Here is a 21,743-nt window from a genome sequence, read left to right as displayed (position 1 = left end):
CCGGAGCAGTGGCTGACTTGGACACACCAGCAGCAAAATGCTCCAGCAAACGTACCAGAAAGAAAAGACCTGGCCCAGAGCTCTGCAGGATTGACAGTTCCCTCTGCCATTCTGAGTTTCACAGACACTTGCAGGAGAAAAGATGTAGATCGTAGGAAATCACCCTAACTCACGCACAGCAAGACCCCACATTTGCAAAGTGGTACCCTAAAACACTGAACTTTTTCTTCCAGGAACGATGTCGAAGACTACATGCTTAGAACTGTGGGAAATCATGTTTGTTTGTTTGTTTTAAATTACAAAGGAAACAAGAGATAATCTTTTATATTTACTGATTTTTATGGTTCTTGAACCAGCTATCAATCTGTGTGAATATTACTGTCCAATTGAACTGAATAAATATTCCAACTAACCTACCATGTGAGTCCATATCAACTAATTTAATAAAATCAATGTGTTGAGCTTGGGAAATGGTACAAACAACAGTAATTTTAGTAACTCCTTAAACGCAGCAAGGAAGGGATGAACAGTACTGTCAGGCAGCACAGTTACTGTGGCGAGCAGGAACTACCAGCGAGGAAAGAGTGTGAACGCAGAGTGGAGGCTCCAGTGACGCAGGCACAGACTGCACTTGCTGAAGAACCAAAAGTATCTGAAAACAGCAACGCAAAGTGGGAAGGAGAAAGAGGAGGCACAGACAGCCCTGTTTATGGCAGTGCTTTGAAAGGCTCCTCTACGACACAGCAGCTTCGGAAAACAGCAGAACCATTCACACATCAGCACTGCTGAGATGGCCCCTCACAGCTCCCTCATCTGTGCTTGGATCCAAGGAAGTGTGGGCTGTCGCATGAGCAGGTTTTCCTATCTTCTGTCACTGCTGGGAAAGGAGCAACCATGCTTTGCAGTGGTAAACACATGTGGAGGTGCTTTCAGGATTAACAACTGGCAAAGGCAGCTGTGAGCCTGCAGGGCCCAGCTCACTTTTAGGGTCAAGATGCACCATTTGTCCCAGCTAGAAGCCACTCTCTGTTCCACTAGTACCAGATTGGTAATTTTGCTGCTTGTTATTTTTTAAGTAGCCATACTTTGCTAGTATAAACACAAAGAGAAAGATCAAAAGAGGCACAAAAATGATAACGCTGATTGCGAGGTAGAATGAAAGATGCCACGCAGGTGGCAAAGCACAGCAGCTCCCGGCTCGGCCATCCCCTGCAGCAAGGTGTGAACGCTGCGTGGTGGAGCAAGACCGGGGCACAGCCAGGGCGGAGGCGCACAAGGCAGCCGAGCCATAGAGGCTCCACCAGGGCTGGGCACTAGGTTTGCCCCTTTCCTCCTTCCCTGGGTGTTTCTGCTCAAGCTCTGCTACCTGTGGCTCAGCTCACCCAGCGCTCAGAGGCATGTGGCTGGGGTGTGCAGTGCCAGCGAGGTGGGTGCCCCTGCACGCACCCTGCTGTGCCATGCCATGCCTTCTTGTGCCGTGCTGTGCCCTTCTGTGCCCTTCTGTGCCATGCCTCTCTGTGCTGGGCTATGCCAGGATGGCACAAGGGACGTGTGGGTGCTGAGCTGGCTCCAGCTGCCAGGCCTTGCAGAGCATCCCTGCGCCTGGCCACGCGGCAGGGCCAGACGTGCCCTCAGGGTGCTCCTGTCTGTAATGTGGGCCACTGACCTGCCAGAAATATGGGGCACTGCTGGTGCCATGGAGCAGAGCCACCACTGAGCCATCACCTCGCCTCTGCTTCCATAAAAAGATTAGAAAAACAGCATCTGCTGGCACTGCTAGAGCCAAGGGCTGCCCAGGTCTGAACCCTATGCACGTGCCTTGGGGACAGTTTCCAAACGTGCCCCGACACTGAGACACCAGGCCTGGACACTCTTCCTCAGTTTGAGCTAGCACCCAGGAGCCATTTGTGCTTTGTAAATCCTCAGGAAATATCACAATTACTTCGAGTCTCTCCATCCCCATTTTAGGTTTCCTGTGCACATAAGCTAGGGTCGAGAGACACTCCATCACGTCCCCCTGCTCCGTCCCCCCGGCTCTCTTCCTTTTCTTTGCCCTGGTCCTACTGAACATTCCAGCCATTAAGTGATCAAAATCAGCCATATATTAAAAAAAAAAAACAACAAACCAAACACCCCCCCCAAAGAGTATGGGGGGGAGGGGCAGTAATATATTTCCGTCAGGATGTGCCTGACCTGTTTTTTTCAATTTCAGTAATTAGAAAGGCAGTGGGCCTGTAGGAATTATTCATAAACTGCAGGAGCTGTGCAGTATACATTTATGTTAAACATGTCAAATCCGATTGAAATCATGCCTGCCAGCACCATACTCCATAAACACACTTTTCTGCAACAATTTCCCAGCTCTCGGCAGCCCATTAATACCTCCTTTAATAGCAATCTACCACGGATTCGAATCAGGGACGCTCCATTGCACTAATTGCTCTGTGTTAGGTGAGCATCATGGATTTAAAAAAAAAAATCATTAAAAAAAATAAAAGCCCTTCAGGCTAGTCCTCCAGAAATATTTCATTTCAATCCATATTTTAAGTAGAGTTTGTTTCTTGTTTATCTGAGAAAAAAAACAACTGATATTCTACATCTATACAAATGAGAGTGCATTAAGAAAGTCTCTTTCATAGCTGGGTCACTGCAGATTGAAGTGCGTCTCGCTAGTTAAAAAATACATATAAGCCTCACCCTAAACCTTAAAAGTCTCACACTCATCTACACTGGTCTGATTCAGGCTTCAGCTAGAAACCGATGCATTGAATACTAATCATTTACTTTTTGACTTTAAAATGGAGTCAGGAATAGCCATGATTTCTTTCATCTTTGCTGGCTTGCTTGCAATAAATTGCATGTTAGTCATGATGAGATAATTTCGAAAGCTCAGACACTACAAAGAGCATCCCTCTGCTCCAGCACGGAGGTGGGCAGGTTCCTTGAGCAGAAGGAGGAAAGCAGCCTGAGGAGCGAGGGGCTGCACTGCACTGCGCTAAGAAACTGCTTAATCCCACTACCGGAGAGAGAGCAAAGAGAGAGCAAACAGGTCTGTCCAGAAACAGGAAACATAAGCCATTTTTTCTATATGGAGTACTTCAGGAGGCACATAACAGTTTTAGTTTCCATGAAGCGCTGCTGCTGCTGCCTGTTTCAACTTCAAGGGAACACAGGCAGCATGTGCACTCCTGAAATCAATCTGCACTGCACTCTGGCCAACTCTTTCAGGAGCTACGGAGATGTATGTGAGAAGCTAGTAAAAGGAATTCTTATTTGAGATGGCGTTTTCCTCATGTATAATTTAATGGAAAATATTACCTAAAAATGTTTTTTCTTAAGAATATTCTGTTCTAAAATAAGTACAAAAATGAATTGATGAATTTATTTTGCAGCTGAAACATTTTGGCAAATTTACAATGAAAGCAGAGGTTTTTCCTTTCAGTGCAAACACCAATACCAGTACAGCCTGCCACATACATATGTATGCACTGTAAAGCAGTCAAACAAACCTGACTCATCACTCGCTCTTCCGTGCCAAAGGAGCTTGGGCAGACATACAAACCATTTTGTTAGAGATCTCACTGAAAAAGTGGAAAAATGACCATGCTTGTACGCAGTTAGGAAACTGAGGCACAAAAGGTGAGTAAATTGCTGAGGAACGTAATGATCAAATTGCTGCACGATGAACAGAAAACAGGTCTATCAACCTCCACTTCAACACACTGCTCATTGGCTTTGAGCCTGCACTCCTTTCTCACCTATCTCCCACTTCCACAGAACTGCAGTGCTCAAAGGCACCTCAAAAGGTCAGCCAGCCCATCCAAAGCAGGATAAACTGTGCCTGCTTCATTCCTGACAGCAGCTCGTCTAATCTTCTTGAAAGACCTCTGAGGAACCTTCCCAGAAAATCTACTCCAGTGCTTCACAAACTGTACCAGATTTTTTTAAAGTATTATCTAACCTCAACCTTTCTCCCTTCAATGTAAGGCCATTACTTTTTGTTGTCTATATTCTGAACACGGAGAACAAATTATTTCCTTCCTTTCAGAAGCATTTTATGCACAAGAAGACTTATCTAGTACTCCCCTTTGGTCTTGTCTTTTTGGGTCAAATAAGCCTGTTTATTCCACTTTCTCCTCACAGATGATGTTATGCAGACTATGGTCTTAATTCATGCTGTTCAGGTTTTCTGAAATTGCTCCTCAACTTTCTTGACACCCCCAAGCTCAGAAGTGGGCACAGTCCTCCAGAGGAAGCTTTCCAGCGCTGATGAAGTGCACCTATTCTGTAATATTTTCATCTATGGCATAATACTTGAGCTTCTTTTTGAGAATGTCCTGAACAGCAGTTCCAGACTCCTTCCTAAGGAGAAGACAGAAGATGCTGACTGCACCAAGGCCTTCTTCACACAGAAGGAAATTGGGTCGTGTTGACATGATTTGCTCTTGACAAATCTGTGTCGACTGTTACTCATCTCATTATCTTCCAGTCAGTACTTACAAACAGTTGTTTGGTCAATTCCCAGGAAAATCTGGGGCAAATGAAGCTGGCAGGTGTGCGGTTCCCCAGCCACTCCTCTATTTAAAGATAAGTACCGTGTCTGTCCCCTCACGGTACCTCCCCCGTTTTCTGTGAATTCACAGGAGAGAGCAGCTGACAGATCAGGGGTTGTTTTAGTCGCTTCCTCAAAACACTTGAGCATGAAGCAGCAGGTCACTGGTACGAAAACATTTATCTGAAGTAAAAAACACTTTGCAACCTCTTCCTTCGCAGCTGGAGGACAAGCTCTCCCCGCAGCATCACCAACACGGCTGCTCGGGTCCCTCACGCAGTCGGCCCATTTAGTCAGACTGAACCCAAAGGAGGAGGCATGTTCTTCAGTTTTCTTGACATCATGGTTGATAGCCTCCCAGCTGCTGAGCTGCAGACTAACTCCTTCCTTGCAGTCTCTTGCAGCAAGGCAGCATTTGAGTGCTTCCTTGATATTCCTATTTTCCTCCCTGGTTACATCTCAATGTGTGCCACAGCATTTTGATATTCCTATACATGTGGACACTGTTCTGTGGTTGTCATGACTAACCTGACCTAGTTTCTGTTCCCTTTCATGTCTGAGGTCCACAAGGACAGGACAACATGGCCATGTGCTACCGGAGCTTGAAAGCAGAAAGAATGCAAGGCTGAGGTGTGGTAGCTGTTTTCAAAACCACTGTACATAAACAATTTCAGAAATTCTTTTGCTTTCAATTTCAGGGATAGCGTTGGTATGTATTTGAAAGCAGGACCTGAATTCAACAAAACCATGTGCATGAACCTTGCTGAGGCTGTACACTTTGGACTTGCAATGGCTCTGGACACTGTCCAGAGCTCTGTAGGCTTACATACACATCAGCTGAGGCTACATTTTCCATTGTGTTAAGCTGTCCATTTCTTATCTGCCATTTGACTGACAAACACCAAAAATGAGTTATAAATTTCACAGGCAGAAGGAAGAAATAAGACATTCACATATAGATTTTCCAGATGAAGTGGTGTTTATAAAATAAGTTTTCATTTTTCCTTACATGATTTTCACATGTAAGAATAATCCTTTCACATAGATCAGTTTTTGCAAGTGCTTCAGATTTGGACTAAGAGCCCTACTTACCCTGTAAGAGATTTAATAAACATACGAGGCTTGCTTCTTTCTGTGACACTTCACAAAGTGTGCTTTTACTTAGAATTACACAATCCCACACAACAAAAAACTAAAAATCACCTACAGCCAAGTAAAGTTTGCATCTCTGGGTTGAAGAATGGATCTGTGGTGGGGAACGACAGAAAGAGCAAACTCAGTGAGCGCCATCTAGACTGAGAACCTGAGCTTCAACAAGTATTAAGGCACAGCCTGCTCTCTTCACCAGTTTTGACACATCTTCTAACGCTCAAGATTAAAAGTGTATTAAGGTGAAATAGCATGTTTCATTCTTCTGAAGACTGTGCAAGCTGAAGTGTCTGGCTGTGGCTCGCTAAGAAGCAACCACAAACATGGCAAGAGAACGCTGACAGGAAGAAGGGTCTCTGTGCAGGTTAAGAGAGGCCTTGTACCAAACATCAGAAGTCTGCAACCCTACTTGGCTACAATGCTGAAAAAGAAAAGAGCAGTCAGAACCACTCAGTCCTGGGTCAACCAAAATGACTACTGCCACCTGTGCTTCTATTTCTGCACCTATGCTGAAACAGCCAGAAAGTATCAGCTAGGGAGGAGAATGGCCCTCACCAGAGGAGGACAACCTTGAAGCTTCTTTATGCTCAAAGGCAAGAATATTAAAAATAATCTTCCCTTCGCTCCTGCAAAATAGCAACTATCTTCTGGGAAAGACAGAGTAACCGAGTATCTTAAAATGGAAGTGAAATGTTTGCCAGGATTTTGCAAAGGGAAACCTTTTAGATTTCTCTACAACAACATAAGGATTATTCAGCATCTGCAATTTCAGTTTCAGGTTGTCATGATTCCAGCAGAAAACAAGCAGTTGGCAGAGCATAAGCACAGAGTCTTTGCTCGTCTTTTCAGCATCAAAACCTTGCTACCGGAGCTAGGACTATGATGGAGAAGCAGGCTAACAATCTCTCAAGTCTTAACAACAGGGTGGGGTTTCATGACATACATTTAGTCCAGCCTAAGCACTGTGCTGCCAACAGGGGCAGTCCCTTTCTTCCTGCTCCACTCCCAGCTGCAGGTTCCCCCTGACCGTTTCAGCTCCAGCACCACGTGGGTACAGGCGAGCTCTGACCCTCGAGCCCAGGGCTGGCAGTGGGGATGCACGAGCATGGCTCAAACTCCCTGCGTGTGTCACGGAGCTACGCCCCAAGGCTTTGCAGGGGGCAGCATGTATGTCATGCTGACAGCACTAAGCAGCATGGTCATTTAAGGGAAGATTCCTTTTAGACTACTGCTCTACAACTTCCCATCTTCTTTTCCTGGATTGGAAGTGAAAGAGGGACCAAAACCCACCTGTCCATTTACTCTGGTCCTTGTCTCCTCCGCTCTCTTGCTCCTTGGCAGGCTCTTCAGCATCAACGGCTGTTTCATTGGGCCCTTCCACATCTTCAATGGCTTCTTCTGAGAAACAAGAAGCAGAAAGAGTAACATAAAAAAGAAAGTCAAAACGGAAGAGCAATTAACTGCCATTGAGGAACAGAGCAACAGCCAAAGCTGGAGCACAAGCGCTGAGCTGCAGGGATTGATGTCACCCAGCATTCTCCCGATGACTACCTACTAGCTGGTTAAGAGGGAAACTACGGATGAAAAAACTGAGAGATGAAGTGAAGATCTTGACCTACCTCTGCCACTTATACCAATATCCCCCGGAGTGTAAGGTACAGCAAAATAATTGCCAGGTGCAGGAAGGATCTACCCAGCCACGCTATGGATTAGGGAACTGTTGAGGTCTGACTGGTGCCTCCAGCACCTTCAGACTCATCCTTCCCCCTCATCCCCAGCTCAAGCTCTTTGGACCAAATAGCACAGCACAGTGCTGAACCTGACCACCGAGACCCCCACAACCACTGCAGAAGCAACACGACGCACTTCTGCTCAGACGAAGCAAGGAGCAGCAGACATGGCCCTGACACAAGGCACGGGAGGAAGATGCTGAGGTGTCTTATTTTCATCCCAGCCACAGGAAGGGTTTGAGCACGCATGTGCTATCAGTACTGGCGCAAAAGCATGAAGGAAAAAAATATACTCAGTGCTGAAGTGAAGTGCTGAAAGCTTGGAACAAAACACAAAGTGCCACTGCCCCAGCCGTGAACAAAAGCACTGGTGTGCTGCGGCTGCACGGGGCATGTCGACACGGCTCGGTGCAGCTCCACGCACAGGCACCCTCGTTAGGTAGGATACTGGGAGTGAGACAGCTGTAGCTGCCAGACCTCTCACACCAGGGTATAACGACTACATTATCATGTCATATCTTGGGTATTTATGTATAGTGCAAGCAGCTCGACAGCTACCATGTAATTGACGGGGGCTACATCAACAGTGGGAAGAAAGGGTACTTTTAAGTCATTATATCCTCTTTTAGGCAGGACAGTTCATAATTTTAACTTGCATTATCTGGTCATGCTATATCCAAGGCTACTGTAAGGTTTTATCTGAACTACGTAACTAGTTAAAGCACTCCTCCGCCCCCCCCCAAGCCTCCTCCTAACAAAGACAGGGCTAGAAATCGGTTTAAAACATATATTAGGAGACTGCAGATACTCAGCAGTGCACTTTGAGAATGTGGAAACTTAAACGAAGGAGGAACCTGAAAAGCATCAGAGATCAGCAGTGATTTATACTCTACCCCTTTCACTTTTCAAACAGCTAAAAGCTCCTGAGAGCTGCAGGGACCCCAATGGTCTGCTGGGGAAGCAGGACCCCAGAGTAAGGAGTGTGACGGGTGGCAGCTCTAGGGAGACATCTAACACGCAGAAAAATGCAAATTATCGGTGCAGAGGTGAGGTGAGCAGTCTACCTCATGAGACGAAATCAAGTTTGCTGGAGATAAGGGCTGTGAAGCCATCAGCTGCATTCCCATTTCGGAAGGTAACATTCCAAACCCCCCCTGCAGAAAGCCAGCCCCCAGCCCCACCTCGCCGCCCCCCGAGCGCTGGGCGCGGGGCGATGCCGCTCGTTTGGCTGCGGCAGCCGCCCCCGCTGCAAAACCTTGGTCCCGAGCCCCGGCCCGGCTCAGCCCCCCCGGTGTCCCCGGCCCTCCGGGACAACAAAGGGCGCCCGGCGCGGCGGCACTGCCGGCTGCGACCCGGAGGTGTCAGCATCGGCATGGCAGCACGGGGCCGGCGCTGCCTGACCGGCTCCGGCGCTGTCTGGGCTCTAACCCGAGCATGTGGAAATAATACACGTCTTCCAGCAAACTGTCTGGTTCGAGGGAAATGAAATAGGACATTCAAAGGCAGTTACACCATCTGTCTTTATACCATCATCATCATCAACGAGGGGAAAAAATAGCTCCTTGGAATGGATGGAAGCCCGGGCTGACGGTAACCGGAAAAATGTGAGCTATGAATACCAATAAAGATAGAAAATGATTAAAAAACAAGGCTACAAATGGCGAATCCTCCTGCCCTGCTCGGTGCGCAGCCCCCTCGCCCACAGGCACAGCCTGCCGGACCCGCCAGCCACCAGCAACCTGCACCGAGCGCTCGCCGAGCTCGTGGTCCTGCCAGGGATGCAACCTGCCTCCTTGGCCCAAACACCTCTGCTCTGGGCAGGCGGGCTGCAAGAAAGCACGTGCATGCTCCCAAAGCTTTTCCTCCCCTCTCTGGTCTAAGCACATCTTTTCTGAAGGGTGTTTTTTTAAAGCAGAACGGGAAGGGAACAGAGCACAAGATGAACCTGCCCCGGGAGGTTTGTTCAGGCTCCGTATCAGGAGGGAAAGCTCTGCGCACCGCTGCCTTGGCTGCTCGCTGCTGGGCCCTCGCTGAGGACAACCACGATCCTCCTCTCTTGCTCCTGACCCTGGCCCAGCCGGGGGTCCTGCAGCCAGCAGCTGCCTGGCGCGGAGCCTTGGGGCAGGGGCAGCGTTAACTGCTGGCTGCCTCGTGATGCTCTTCCAGCAGCCGTTTGGATGGCTGGATGCAGTTTTGCTCGCTGTGCTCAGCCTAACTTGTCTCGCAGCCCTCAGTGTGTGAACTGGCTCCAGGGATGGTCGGGATAGAGTCCTGCACCACACCACTCAGCCTCCAGGAGACTGCACACCACGTACGAGCGTGTGATCTGATCTGACCCAGCTTTTAACGACGAGATCCTCCGACACTGGAAATAAAGTGCAGCAGGACTCGTGCTCCCGAAAGATCTGTGCCCACACAACCACGGTGTCCCCTGATGGCAGCTCTGCAGCTGCTGAGTTCAGCAGCAGCTCCAGCACCAGGGCTATGAGCAGGCAGTGGGTCTGGGCAGCAAACACATGCGAACTGCACCTGCATCTTTGGGGTGTATTTCTGAGAGGACAAGGCCAGCAGCACCTCTGGCAGGGAAAGGTCTGTTTTTCTCCTTGATCCGCTGTGCGTGCAGCACAGAGTTTTTGAGCTCCATTTTCGTGTTTTAATCGTCTGCAAATCCACACAGCACGTTGTTCCCATGCTGCATTCAAGCAGAGCTTGAGTCTTTTACCTATGTCTGAAGAGCACCACAGGACACTCCTTCAGACGAGCAGCAAGAGTACCTCGTGGCCGAATGGTCAGCAAGACATGGAAATTTATTTCCAAATAACTGTGATTCTTTTGTTACTGTCTGACCACACCAGCCTGAGCCTGTAAACACTGCTTGTTAGGACTGGTTCACCTTGCAGCTTGACTCTGTTTTGCTTAAGGAGATTGATAAGGACTCCACAGTCACTTGGTGATTAAAAAAGTACTCAACTCATAGTACATCCTACAAAACATCCCAAGTATGTCCTACAAAGCATCCCAGACTGAGCTGGTACCCAGGGGGTGCGATATCCCTGCAGCATTTCAGAAGCCTGCTGGAGTCTCTGCCTGTCAAAGACTCTGACCAGGACCTAGAGCCTGGTGGGGGCACCGAACGCAGAGGGGTGCAGGTCCTTTGTGAAGGATGCTTTGTACGAGGCAATGGGGCTGACTCCTGACCTGGAAGGGGCTCTGGAAGGCCAGAGATGCTATTCCAGCCCATGCACAGAGGATTTAGGGCCCAGATTGGTATCCCAGGTTTCCATAAACTCCAGCTATGCATGATTTATGAGTTCATGGAGGGTAAGTGGGCTTCATCCTCTGCGAGCAACTCACCAGGACAGGCTCAAGAGCTGTTGCTATGGGATTTGCATGAGGGGGATCGTGTCGCATTGAAATACAAATGTTACAACCTGGCCATGGGTCACCGTGCCGGTGTCATCCGCAAGGCACGTGACGCTTTATTCATAAATTTTCTGAAAGGAATTTTCCAGCCCTCCAGCATCGGTCAACACCAAGAGTGAGCATCCGTAAGTACAGGGCACCTGGAGGGCTGAGGAGGCTGTTCTTCCATCGTACAGAACCTACCCCATGCAAATTCCTAGGAAGAGTCTTTTCTTCCTTTGTGAATAAATCATTTTAGACAGTGGCATTTCCTTTTAATTTAAAATTAAACCAGTCACTAAGGGAAGGAGGGGAGAGCGAAGAAGAGGGGGAGAGGAGTCTGGAAAATCATGGGCATCTTCTGACGTCTGTGAATGCTGGGATCTCTGAGCTCGGTCAGGCACTGAGAACGCTGCCAGGTCCCTGCACACCACCACACGGGATCGCCGCGCCGCACTCCTGCCCCCTTCCAAGCTGAGGAAGTTTGCGGGTGTGGAGAACTCGGCAAATGCTGACCCGGTCCCAGCCAGGCTGAACAGCCTGAGACCTCCCACCTCCCCCTCTCTCTGCCGTGTCTTCCTTAACAACCCCAGATCTCTTATCTAAGGGGATAAGGGGCACGTCAGGGGTGGCAGAAACACAGGGATGGGAGAGAAAGGGCGCGCATTTGCCTCCCCACCCTCCGGCAGGCTCAAGAGCTGAGAAACATTAGCTGTCACGAACCACAATCAAATCAGGTTTGAAATATTTAGCAGTGGCTTGGAAAATGCGGTGGTGCAGCTCTGACAGGCGAGATGTGCAGACACCCATTTTCCATTATAATGGAAATATCAAGCCTGTTCTGAATATGTATAACCTAGAAAAATGTATTGATTTTTCATTCGGCATTAAAAAAATGAAATACCCTGCAGCTGTCAAAAGCCTTTTGTTAAAAGCTCATCTTTCCTGGAATGAGGTTTACCAGAAACAAGTTTTAATTGTACACAGGGTCTCTCCTTTGAAACAAAAAGAATTTCTGATGCTCCTCTTTTTGGGACAAGAGACCAAAAAAGAAAGGCAGGACTGAGACCTGGCTGATTTTTGCAAGCCGACCCTGGCAGGGAGCGGTGACAGCGATGGCCTGCACACAGCCGCCACCACAGCCACCCGTGTGCAGCGTTCCCCTGCTGTGGGGAGGTCGCAGCAACACATCCCAGGGCAGTCCCGGCATGGTTCAGGGGTCCAGCTACTCTAAACCTATTTAAACATGAGGTCCAAGAGCCCAGGGAGATGTGCTGTGGTCCAGGTCCTTCTGGAGATGTGTCAGGAGCCCCTAGGGTGGATGCCCTCTGCCTGCACTCTGGGAAGCCCATGAGGAGCTCGGCTCCAGGGCACAGCGCCTGCTCTTCGAACAGCCCCTGCTCTTCTAACAGTGCCTTTTGCTCAGCTGCCCCCAGGCTGTGACCACGCAGGATTTTGGCACCGGTGCTGAGAGGGCTGCCCACTCCCGGCTGAAGTGGCTGTGGCGCTGTGCAACTGGGGAGGGGGCTGGGGGGCATCGGTCCTGTGCCGCACCCAGTCCATGCACTGGGGGTGGAGAGCAAATACAGATCCTGGAACAGAAGGCACACGAACTGGGACACAAGGACGCACGATTCCCTGGAGCCTGGCTGACTGGCTGCTTCAGCACTGAGCGAGCGAGGTGACGGCTCCCTTGCTTAAACAGACACCGGCTACAGACGTCCTGCGGCGTGCTCAGGAGGAGGCTGGTGCTACCCCATGGCCACAGCCAAACCTGGGCTTCAGCCGTGGTGCACACATCCATCTACACTCCTGCTGGGTGCCTCAAACACCTAGGGGGTTTCTGAGCTAAGCCACTACTCTAATCCCACACCGAGCAGCACTGTTCCTGTACAGGGCATGCAAAACCACCCAGTCCAGAGGAGAAAAAAGCAGCTTGTCTTTTGTTTTTCTCCCTCACCTGCACTTGTGAACACTTGCTCTGCTAGGGGACTTGTTTGGTGCACGCTGCCGCAGGTGGGCAGAGGAGGTATGTGTGCCTCTGACGGTGCCAGTGACCTGAGATGGGAACGCCGAGCTGCTGAACCCCACTGCTGTCTGCCCTCTAATTTGTTAAAATCTGAAAGAGTTCTGCCTCAGAACAGTATTGTGAAAGAAAGATAAACTGGCTTGGGTTAGGACACAGAACATCACCCTGGAAACAATTAAGGTTATTTGTTCGCAACCAGCCCAACAGAAAAAAAAAAAAAAAACAAAAAACAAACCTCAAAACATTTCCACCTCTGCCTGACTTGCAGACTATTTGCATGTGAAGACAAGACAATCCCATCCACATGGAAATGTAGGTAAATCCACGTTCAGGTTTTTCTGCTCTCTTGTATTTCTCACTGTGCTCAACTCATCTAGGGCACATCTCCTAAGGTAACCTTGGCTACCATGCAGTTACTGCCCTTGCAGCTCAGATTCGAGATACATACGTATATATACAAATATATATACACACACATGTGTGTGTGCACAAATACATTCTGTGCTGTCTCCTGACTGGATTGTTCTACAGAAACCTGTTTATTTCCTGAAACGAAAAGCAAGACCCCAAGCAGTGAAAAGAAAGAACCAGGCACAGATCATGAGAAGAATGCCATGCAGCTCCAGTCCTGATGCAAAAAGCTGGTGGGTGAGTCCCATCATCTGACAAAAGGCTGCAGAAAAACAATAAACCTACACGTACATGCGTACCTTGGATTAATGACACTTACTTCCAAGATGGCCCTGTTTGAGAGGACGGTCTGAGTGTACCTATGCTGCTTTCACTGACAAAAAGGAAAATGGTGACAATGAACATGTCCCAGGCTGATAAAGCCATCCTCAAGTGTCCACCTTCTAAAGGCAGGGAATGTTTAGCTGGCCTTTGTGCAGTTAACTGTAGAGACAAGTGTTCAGATGAGTAAAACAAGAAAGTCAACAGCAAAAATAATAAAAAGTTGAGAACTTTTAGCTTCTATTCCTTTGTTTTCTTATCCAAAGAACAAAATTCAGAATTTTTGGCCAGTTTCCATGAACAGATCTGAAAAATCCTACAACAGCATCCAGGTCACCGAGTATCTCCCAGACAAGCTCCTTGCTCAAACAAAATAAGACGATCCTCTGCCAGATGCTGACAGCTTCTTCTTAAATACAGATGCTTTTACTAATATGGTTATTACTTTTGTATTCAGCCACTTTATCTGATTTACCAGCTCCAGTCAGAGGCCCCATCTCCAAACACTCTGGGCACTGCTCAGAGGGCTCATTCCGCTGAGAAGTGACCACAGTCAGGGTACAGCGGGGAGGATTGATAAAATCATGCAACCTTTTGCTTTGTGATTTTGGTAACAAGACGTAGCAGCACTAAGCGAAAGAATAATGTTATGAAAACAGCTAATTATAAGAAAAAAACAATTTCTATCTTACAAAAGAAGCCAGTATTAATGAAACTTGCCACTGTCTTCTATAAAGAAAAATGAAAATAGGACACCAAACAAAAAGACGAAGCATACTGATGCAACACACAGTTACTGCGGTCAGCTTTATGAGCGTAGGAGTTGAAGGGAATCTGGATCTCAGACATGCAGGGAATGAGCTTGGGAAAGGCCCTGATTGCTCTGGAAACCTTCACGTGCCTGGCAAAACAGGCTGAGCTTTACCATGCAAAAAACACAGTATGGAAAAATAGCTCTGTGCAAACACGGTCAGCTTTCAGATGAGAGCAAATGAGGTGGGATGGTCCCAGCTCACAGTCACTACCCCCGGGCTGTGTTTGTCCAGCAAAGAATGACTGAGCCACGGATCTGGGCGATACTTCAGGCACACTCAGGGCTCCTCGCAGTGCTGGTTCCTCAGTTTACCTTCCAAAGGATTTCGCAGCACAGTGACCATAACTGGAGGCACCTCTGGAGGAAGTTCTCATCTCCACATGAAGAGATCAAAGTCCAAGAACCCGTTCCCTGAGCCTGCACCAATTTCCGTCTGTGCATGAGAACGAGGGTGTCCATATTTTTTGTAAACTGGTCTGGATTTTAAGTCAGCAGAACCCAACAGGGATTTGCCCCCTTGAATATCATCAGAACTAGAAAGGTTGCTGCTATTTTCACACATGAAATGTAAAAAAAAAGGCAAATTCCTTGAGCATGTTTGTAGTGGAGCGTGATGTGATTGTGTTGTCATTTATGGGAAATAATCGCAAGCCCATCTCTCCCTTTCCCCCCATTTTCCAGTCCAAATAACCATGAAAAATTACACTTCAATGTCAGGAGGACAACAAAGGAGGGGCTTTCTCCTGCGGCTTGACGGCTTTCCACCCTCCCAGCCCCCAGCCCTCCCCCCCCCCGGCTTCTTTGGACAAAAACTACCTTCAATTCTATTTCATTTTAAATGTGATCTAACAAATGCATGTTGACAAGTTCCTTTCTTTTTTTCTTTTAAACAGCATTTTGCACAGTTTAACCTAGCTCCAAACCGGAATCAGCTGGTAAGGAGACTCATGCAAAAACAGAAACACAGATCAAACAGCAAAACAAAAGAAAACCCATCTCCAGCTTCAGGTCTGCAGGGGAAGGACAGCTCGGCCTCCAAGATGGAGACGTGCGGGAGGAGGGCCAGAAAACAAAGGGAAGGGACCAGCGGGGGAAAGAGCCTGGAGGAGATGGGGTGGCAGAGTGGTGATAAGGCAGGACTGTGGCAGAGGGTGCTGGAGGATGGGGAGCAGAGCGCCCAGTGCGGTCTTAGTGAATGAAGGGACCCGTGCCAGCCCTGGCCACTGCCTCTCGGCCCCACGTCCTTACCAGGACCAGACATGTTGGGCACTGCCCAGAGCTGCCTCCCTGGCGGGCCCGTAGCTGAAACATCAGTGCTGGGCTGCCCTCATCGGTGATTTGGCCTCCAAAGAAACCTGCTCTGCATGAGGGACCCTGTGCTGTCGCCCATTTCTCATCCTCCCTCGTGTGCCACCTCCTGCCTCGCACCTCCTGCCCCCTTCACCATCCCCGTCCCAGCTCCCTCTGCCCAAGACGCAGGAGCTGTCAGTGTGGGAAACCACGGCTTCCCAGAGGTGAGACAGGAGGATGCCAACGCTTCTGAACTGCTCCAGGCTGGCCACAAACTCAGTTCTGCATCACCGCCTGGGCCCGGCTGAGCTGCACTGGGAACTGGCTTTACTGACCTGCTGCAACTGTTGGAAGACCAACGTATGCTTTCAGAAAGGCCAAGATGCTGCCGGAAATTCATGTTCCATGTTTCAGAGAGAAACAGCTCTGCATCCACCGCATCCTCAGCTGACAACGTGGACGCAGAGAGTTGTCTAAAGGGATGTTTTACCAAGGTGCTTTGTTGCGAGTATTAATAACCTCACTCTTACAGAAACTTTTAGGATTCACAAATAAAAGCTGCATTAAAGTTGAGCTCACATTAAAGCTAACTTCAGCAACTCTGGGACAAGTTACATCTTAGGAATACTGTAACGTGTAACAAAAAATAGCTATAATTAATTCATGCTTAGCATTATGGTTTGGATATGCACAGGAAGTGCTCCCAACAACCTTAACGCTGCCCTGTAACACCATCATGAAACATACTGGGATCAAACAGTAAAATGACCTTTTTCTGATTTTTGTTTTGTTTTGTTTTTAAATATATGACTCCTACAAATCCTGCTCTGGTCTCACTCTCCACAGTACCGCTCCAAGGAAAAGTTAATTAATTTGTTGCTGACCTTTTTTCTCCCCCTTCCTCAAGCGTTTCCTGACCTCAGCATGTTTGGAGTTCTTTTGAGCTTAGCGAAAAACTTAGGAAACCCATAATTACAGTGCCTTGGTTCAGAGACAATTAATGTGTTGTCCTGCAACACATGATAATACCCTAAGTTATGGACATACACCCTGCTGTAACTCCATCTTTGTGTGGTGTGCCTGAATTTTCATGCTTTTTAATTAAAGATGAAAGAAAGCCCAGAACTTCTGTATTTTTAATAATGAAAAATCATCCTTATTACAACATAAAACATCCACATTGTTCTCCCTTATGCAGCTTCCCTGGGTAAGGGTCCTTGCTCCCCAGTGAGGAAAGGTTTTCCATTACAAAGAAGGGGAAAAAGTGATCAACAGTTTCGAGCACTTCTTTCAGGATTGTGGCACAGAGTGAATCTGAGGACATGGGGAGCCTGAAGTGTGCGCTCTACCTGTAAAACACTTGGGACAAACATGAGGACCCAAATTTCCATGAGACTGATTTCTAAGTTAGTGTGAGCACCTGCATCTGTGATCAGATTTACTTCTATTTGCTCAAAGAAATTCATCTCACATTCCAAGACTCGTCCCAGTTGTTCTGGGGAGGGCCTACTATACTAGCTATATATAACGAAGTGGAGAAAACCCACACCTAAAGTGCAAAACTCGGTTCATTCTTGTTTAGATCACAGCCACTTTGGCTGCAACGTTGTGTAACCAGGCTTTTCCTGGAGCTTATTTCCAGGAACTAACAATATGTTTGAATGCAGAGAATCATAAATGGCCATAAATAATAGGTGCATGGGGTCTTTCAGGATCAAAAGAGGATCAATTTTACATTTTTCTTCAGGAGCGGCCTGTAAGAGAGGCTCAAGGACAAAATTTGCCAGTGGAATATGACGAGGCAAGGTGAGACGTTCAGCTGGGTTCTGTTTCATCTCATGCTGGGAGACCCGACACGAGAGAGTAACAGGATCCAGGGACAGGACCCTTGGCCCCAGGAAATAAGGCAAAACCCAAGTCCCTCAACTCTCTAGCTCTAAAATGGAAATAGTATTTGTCTGTCCTCCAGAGGTGCCAAGAAGATAAACTTGATAGCATTCAAGGACCAGACACTTCAGTACCAGGGGCCGTGGCACAGCACATGCAGATGCAATTGCAGAGCATCAGCATTTTCATCTGGGGGAAAATAGTCCCTGCACAGATACATCTGTGCTGGAGGAGGCTGCGAACACAGAAGCAGGCAGCAAGGCTGGCCAGTGCACACGCTGCAGGAGCAGGACTGGGTGCGGAGGGAAGGAGCCGCGTGCCGCGGGGCACAGCCTGCCGCTGAGCACAAACCACACACCGGGGGCTCACCCCCACCCCAGCCCTTGCTGGCTCCTTGCAGGAGATGGTAACTTCACGGAGAGCCACCCCAAAGCCTTGCGGCACTGCAACACGACTAAAGCCTGCTGGAGACCCTGACGGGTCCAGCTACAACAGTCGAAGCACGTGCTGTAGCTGGAACCTGCTGCTGCCCACGGGCAGAGCTCGCCTGAGCACCGGGGTCAGGAACAAACCAGGTTACTTTCTGCTAAAGCAGATGAGAAGTGCAGCTGTGCTGCAGAGAAGAGGGGTGGTGGCAAGCTCTTAAATCGCCCCTGTTTCTGCAGGGAGCCTCATGGGCTTTTAAGTGGTTTTCAAAGCGAACAGTTCAGGACTGTCCCCTGAGGCCCATGAGAAGGACAAGCAGACGTACCCAGTGGGTGTGGAGAGAGCCAACATTACGGCCAGCCAGCTGAGGGATCACCACCACATGCCACCTCCACAGGTTAGCCAGATGCAAAAAATCAGCCCAATGTGAAGTTGAATGCCAAAGCCTCTTGGTGCGAATGGCTGCGGTCCCACCCCTCTGCTGCAGGAGAGGAGCCATGGCAGGAACACAGCCCCGCAGAGGCAGACTTTTGCCTTCAGCCCCTCCACTTCGCCTGCAGCCATCCTCTCCTTGTCTTTTCCCATCCTCTGTCTCTCTGAGCCAATTCCCATCCTGGTACCCATTCAGCTTTCTGCCCAGCCAGATTTCGCACAAGCAGAGCAGCACAGAAAGGACACCAGTGCCAGCCTGCTGGAGAGGACAGGGCTCAGCACAGAGACGGAACTGAGAAGCTCTGAGTACTGTTTGTGATGCCCAAACCACTTCACAGAAATATGCTCCTCAGGATTCAGTTCTGCTCTTGGTAAAATGCTGTAAGATGTCCCCAGCACCTGCACTTGGTAATTTATAGACAGAACATGCTAGCGAGGACTGAAATATCTCTGTCCTGATACGTGTGTCCATGCAGGCCCCCCACATGAAGCCTAGAACAGACAGCTGCACTTGTGATCCATATGGTAAATCATTATATTCTTCTCCCCTACATGTACCAGTTACACTCGACGGAATCCTGGCGTATTTCTGGTGACTCCTGACCTTGCTGTCACGTTGACAGTTTCCCGTGAAGCAGGACCAAACTATCTGGATCGGTGCAAAAAGGGAATAAGATAACGGAGACGAGCTCTCATATGCACAACAAGCACCTTCTGACGCACACAGGCAGTGACGACCCAGAAAACGCAGTTTCACAGCCCTGGAGTCGTGTATGAGGACACTCTCGAGGAACGCCATGTCACCCAACAAGGCAGAGATGACCACGTCCGAAGACTGAGCTGCCCCTTCCCTAGGTTTGGGCTAGTGGCACGAACAGAATGTCAGTAATTGCTTTTCCACTTTTACTAATAAGCTTTCAGCAGCAGCAGATTTCAGCTTCCTGGAGCCAACAGGCCCTTTTTCTCCACCTCTCTTGGCTTCAAGTAATTGAAAGCGACTGCAATCTCAGCCCTGGCTCTCCAGTATTCAGCTGTACCAGGGAGGTCACAGTGTCAAGTGAAGCCTTTCCATTCACCTCCGTACCACCGGCACTGCATTAACGGCAGCAGCCTGCTCCACAGCCCAGAGGAATGTGCAAAATTACAGGGGCTGCTAACAGCCACGGAAACCCTACCACAGCTTATCTGCAGCAGGGAGGGAGGGCTACGGGCTATGGCTCTGCATAAGGGGCCAGGAAGTTGCATCTGTGAAGCCCAGGTGACTCCTTGACTTTAAAAATTAAAACAGGACTGCTTTTACTTTTTTTTTTTTTTTTTGGTAAAGAAACTACATGTTCATACTTCGTATTTTTGCAGCAAGCAAAACACTTTCCCCTGTGCCCATGTCCTCTGTCACACAACTGGGAAAGATCATCCACTCACCACCAGATCTAAGAGAGATGGGTGTTACGTGGCTGCTCTAACTTGTAAGTGGAACACGGGGGCTGAGTAAAAGGGAAGAGCTCCTAAGGAGACCCCGAAGGTGCTCCTAGGGGCCTGACCTGTGGGCCAGCCGTGAGGCAGAGCAGTGCCTGTTCAGCCAGCCGGGAGGAAGCAGCACCTCAGCTGCCCGGGACTCTGCTCAGCCCCTGCACCCCTGAGCTCGGCTCTCCAGAGCTAACGAGGGAGCACCAGGTGCTCCAGGGATTCGCAGTGTTCCTGAAACCTGGACGAAGGCGCACGTACAGGTGGTGGCTCCAGCAGAGGCCTGTGATAAGAATTTATTTCTTTCAATTATGAGCTCTTGTCCCCAGTCTCAGTTCATCAGCGAGGCGCAGCCGAGTCAATGAAAGCTTTGTAATGCAGTAATCAGATGCACAGCGACTTCCTGGAACCGCCGGCTGCGCGCACGCAGCCAGTGCTGCTCTCGAAACAAGCAGCAACTTTCGGAAGCGGGTTCCCAACCCCGCCACCCTTCTGCTCCCAATCCACAGCTCCTGTTTTTATGGCCAATGCAGATGCAGTTTCACTGCGAGGGCTGAGGCGTCGCCTCCACTGCACGTGACGGGCACACTTGGCCAGGAGTGGCTGGGCGAAGCAGCGCTCATCCACACGCTTTGTTTCTGCTGCCCACACACATCCCTCTTTAAAGGAAGGCTGCCAACGGCGCTCACGTATTATAAAATTATTATGTAACGTGAAATTATGTCTATCATTATTACATGTATTATGAAATACACACATATTTTCAGATGAAATTTTTGCGTTTAATTTTTTAATGGAGTTTGATCTGAAAGATTTGTTTCCTTCAGCCCAGCACCATTCTCAAATACTTGTGAATATCTCAGGTGGACAGAGAAGGAATCTGACTATTGCCATCAAAAAGCAGACACTGAACAAAAAGTCAGAAAAAATATCACTGTCGAGATCTCTCCTGTCCTCAGAAAAAAAACAAAGTCCTGCTTTTGGAAGCCTTTATCTAAGATAGGCGTGACAGGCTGTGCATCACAGGAGGGAAGGGATGAAGTTGGGACACGGGCCGTGAAGTCCCCGGGTCTGCACATGGTGCAGGCACAGCAGCCTCGCCATTCCTGTGTGATGCTGCTGCTGCCGGGCTCTGCTTGGTTGCTTTAAAATAAACAAACAAAAGCTCTTCCCTTAATTCCTCTTCCGCAGTGAACCACAGGAAAAGGGTGTCAGTTCGAACAGCACTGTGACTCCGCTCCAGCACAAGCTCCCCTTTCCCTGGCATCGCTGCCACCGCCGCCCGCACGCAGCAGTTGCCGAACTTCCCAAAGCATTAACCTCTCCCAGAGAGCGGCGCGGGGGATGCTCTCCCACTGCAGGCTGCTCAAGAGCTCTATTGATCCAACACACACTTGGTGCCTTCAAAGTTGTTTATGATCAATATGCAAATTGCCCATGGCATTGATCTGGTATTAATTTTCAATTAGGGAATCCACAAGGGGTCTCCCAGGGTCAATACCTAACAATGCAAGGTAACTCCGCAGTGGAACAGTGGGACTGATGCTGCCAGGCGCCACGGCTGCTCCTGCAGCGCCTGCCCCTGATCTGTCCAGATGCCCTCGCACGTCGCCACCTCCCAGATGGGGACAAACGCCCGAGAGGCCTCCCGACACCCCTGCTCCGACCCACACCGGGGAACAGCCATGGCCCAGACTCGCGGAGGCACTTGCAGGCATTTTGCAACCTATCACACAGCTCAGCACCTCGCCACCGCCGAGCTACCGAAGGCAGCGCTGCAGGCAGAGGGCTGCCCTCAGAACCCCAGGCTGGGGGAGTTGTTTGATAACAATTCAC

General features: G+C 49.1%; 1 protein-coding gene across 2 annotated transcripts in view; it reads right to left on the bottom strand.

Moving 5' to 3' along the window:
* Positions 1-21,743, bottom strand: part of ZFHX3 (zinc finger homeobox 3) — a 110,528-nt gene that overhangs the window by 28,469 nt on the left and 60,316 nt on the right. The window contains exon 4 of one of the 2 annotated variants that reach the window (XM_032195411.1): positions 6,992-7,099. In XM_032195411.1, the coding sequence (XP_032051302.1) occupies positions 6,992-7,099 (108 nt within the window). The remainder of the gene's footprint in view (positions 1-6,991; positions 7,100-21,743) is intronic. The other variant, XM_032195413.1, reaches the window with a different exon arrangement.

The sequence above is a fragment of the Aythya fuligula genome, chromosome 12, assembly GCF_009819795.1.
Source record: "Aythya fuligula isolate bAytFul2 chromosome 12, bAytFul2.pri, whole genome shotgun sequence".
NCBI classification, from domain to species: domain Eukaryota; kingdom Metazoa; phylum Chordata; class Aves; order Anseriformes; family Anatidae; genus Aythya; species Aythya fuligula.
Note: the sequence above shows the minus strand (reverse complement) of the source record. Positions and strands in the feature narration are given on the sequence as shown.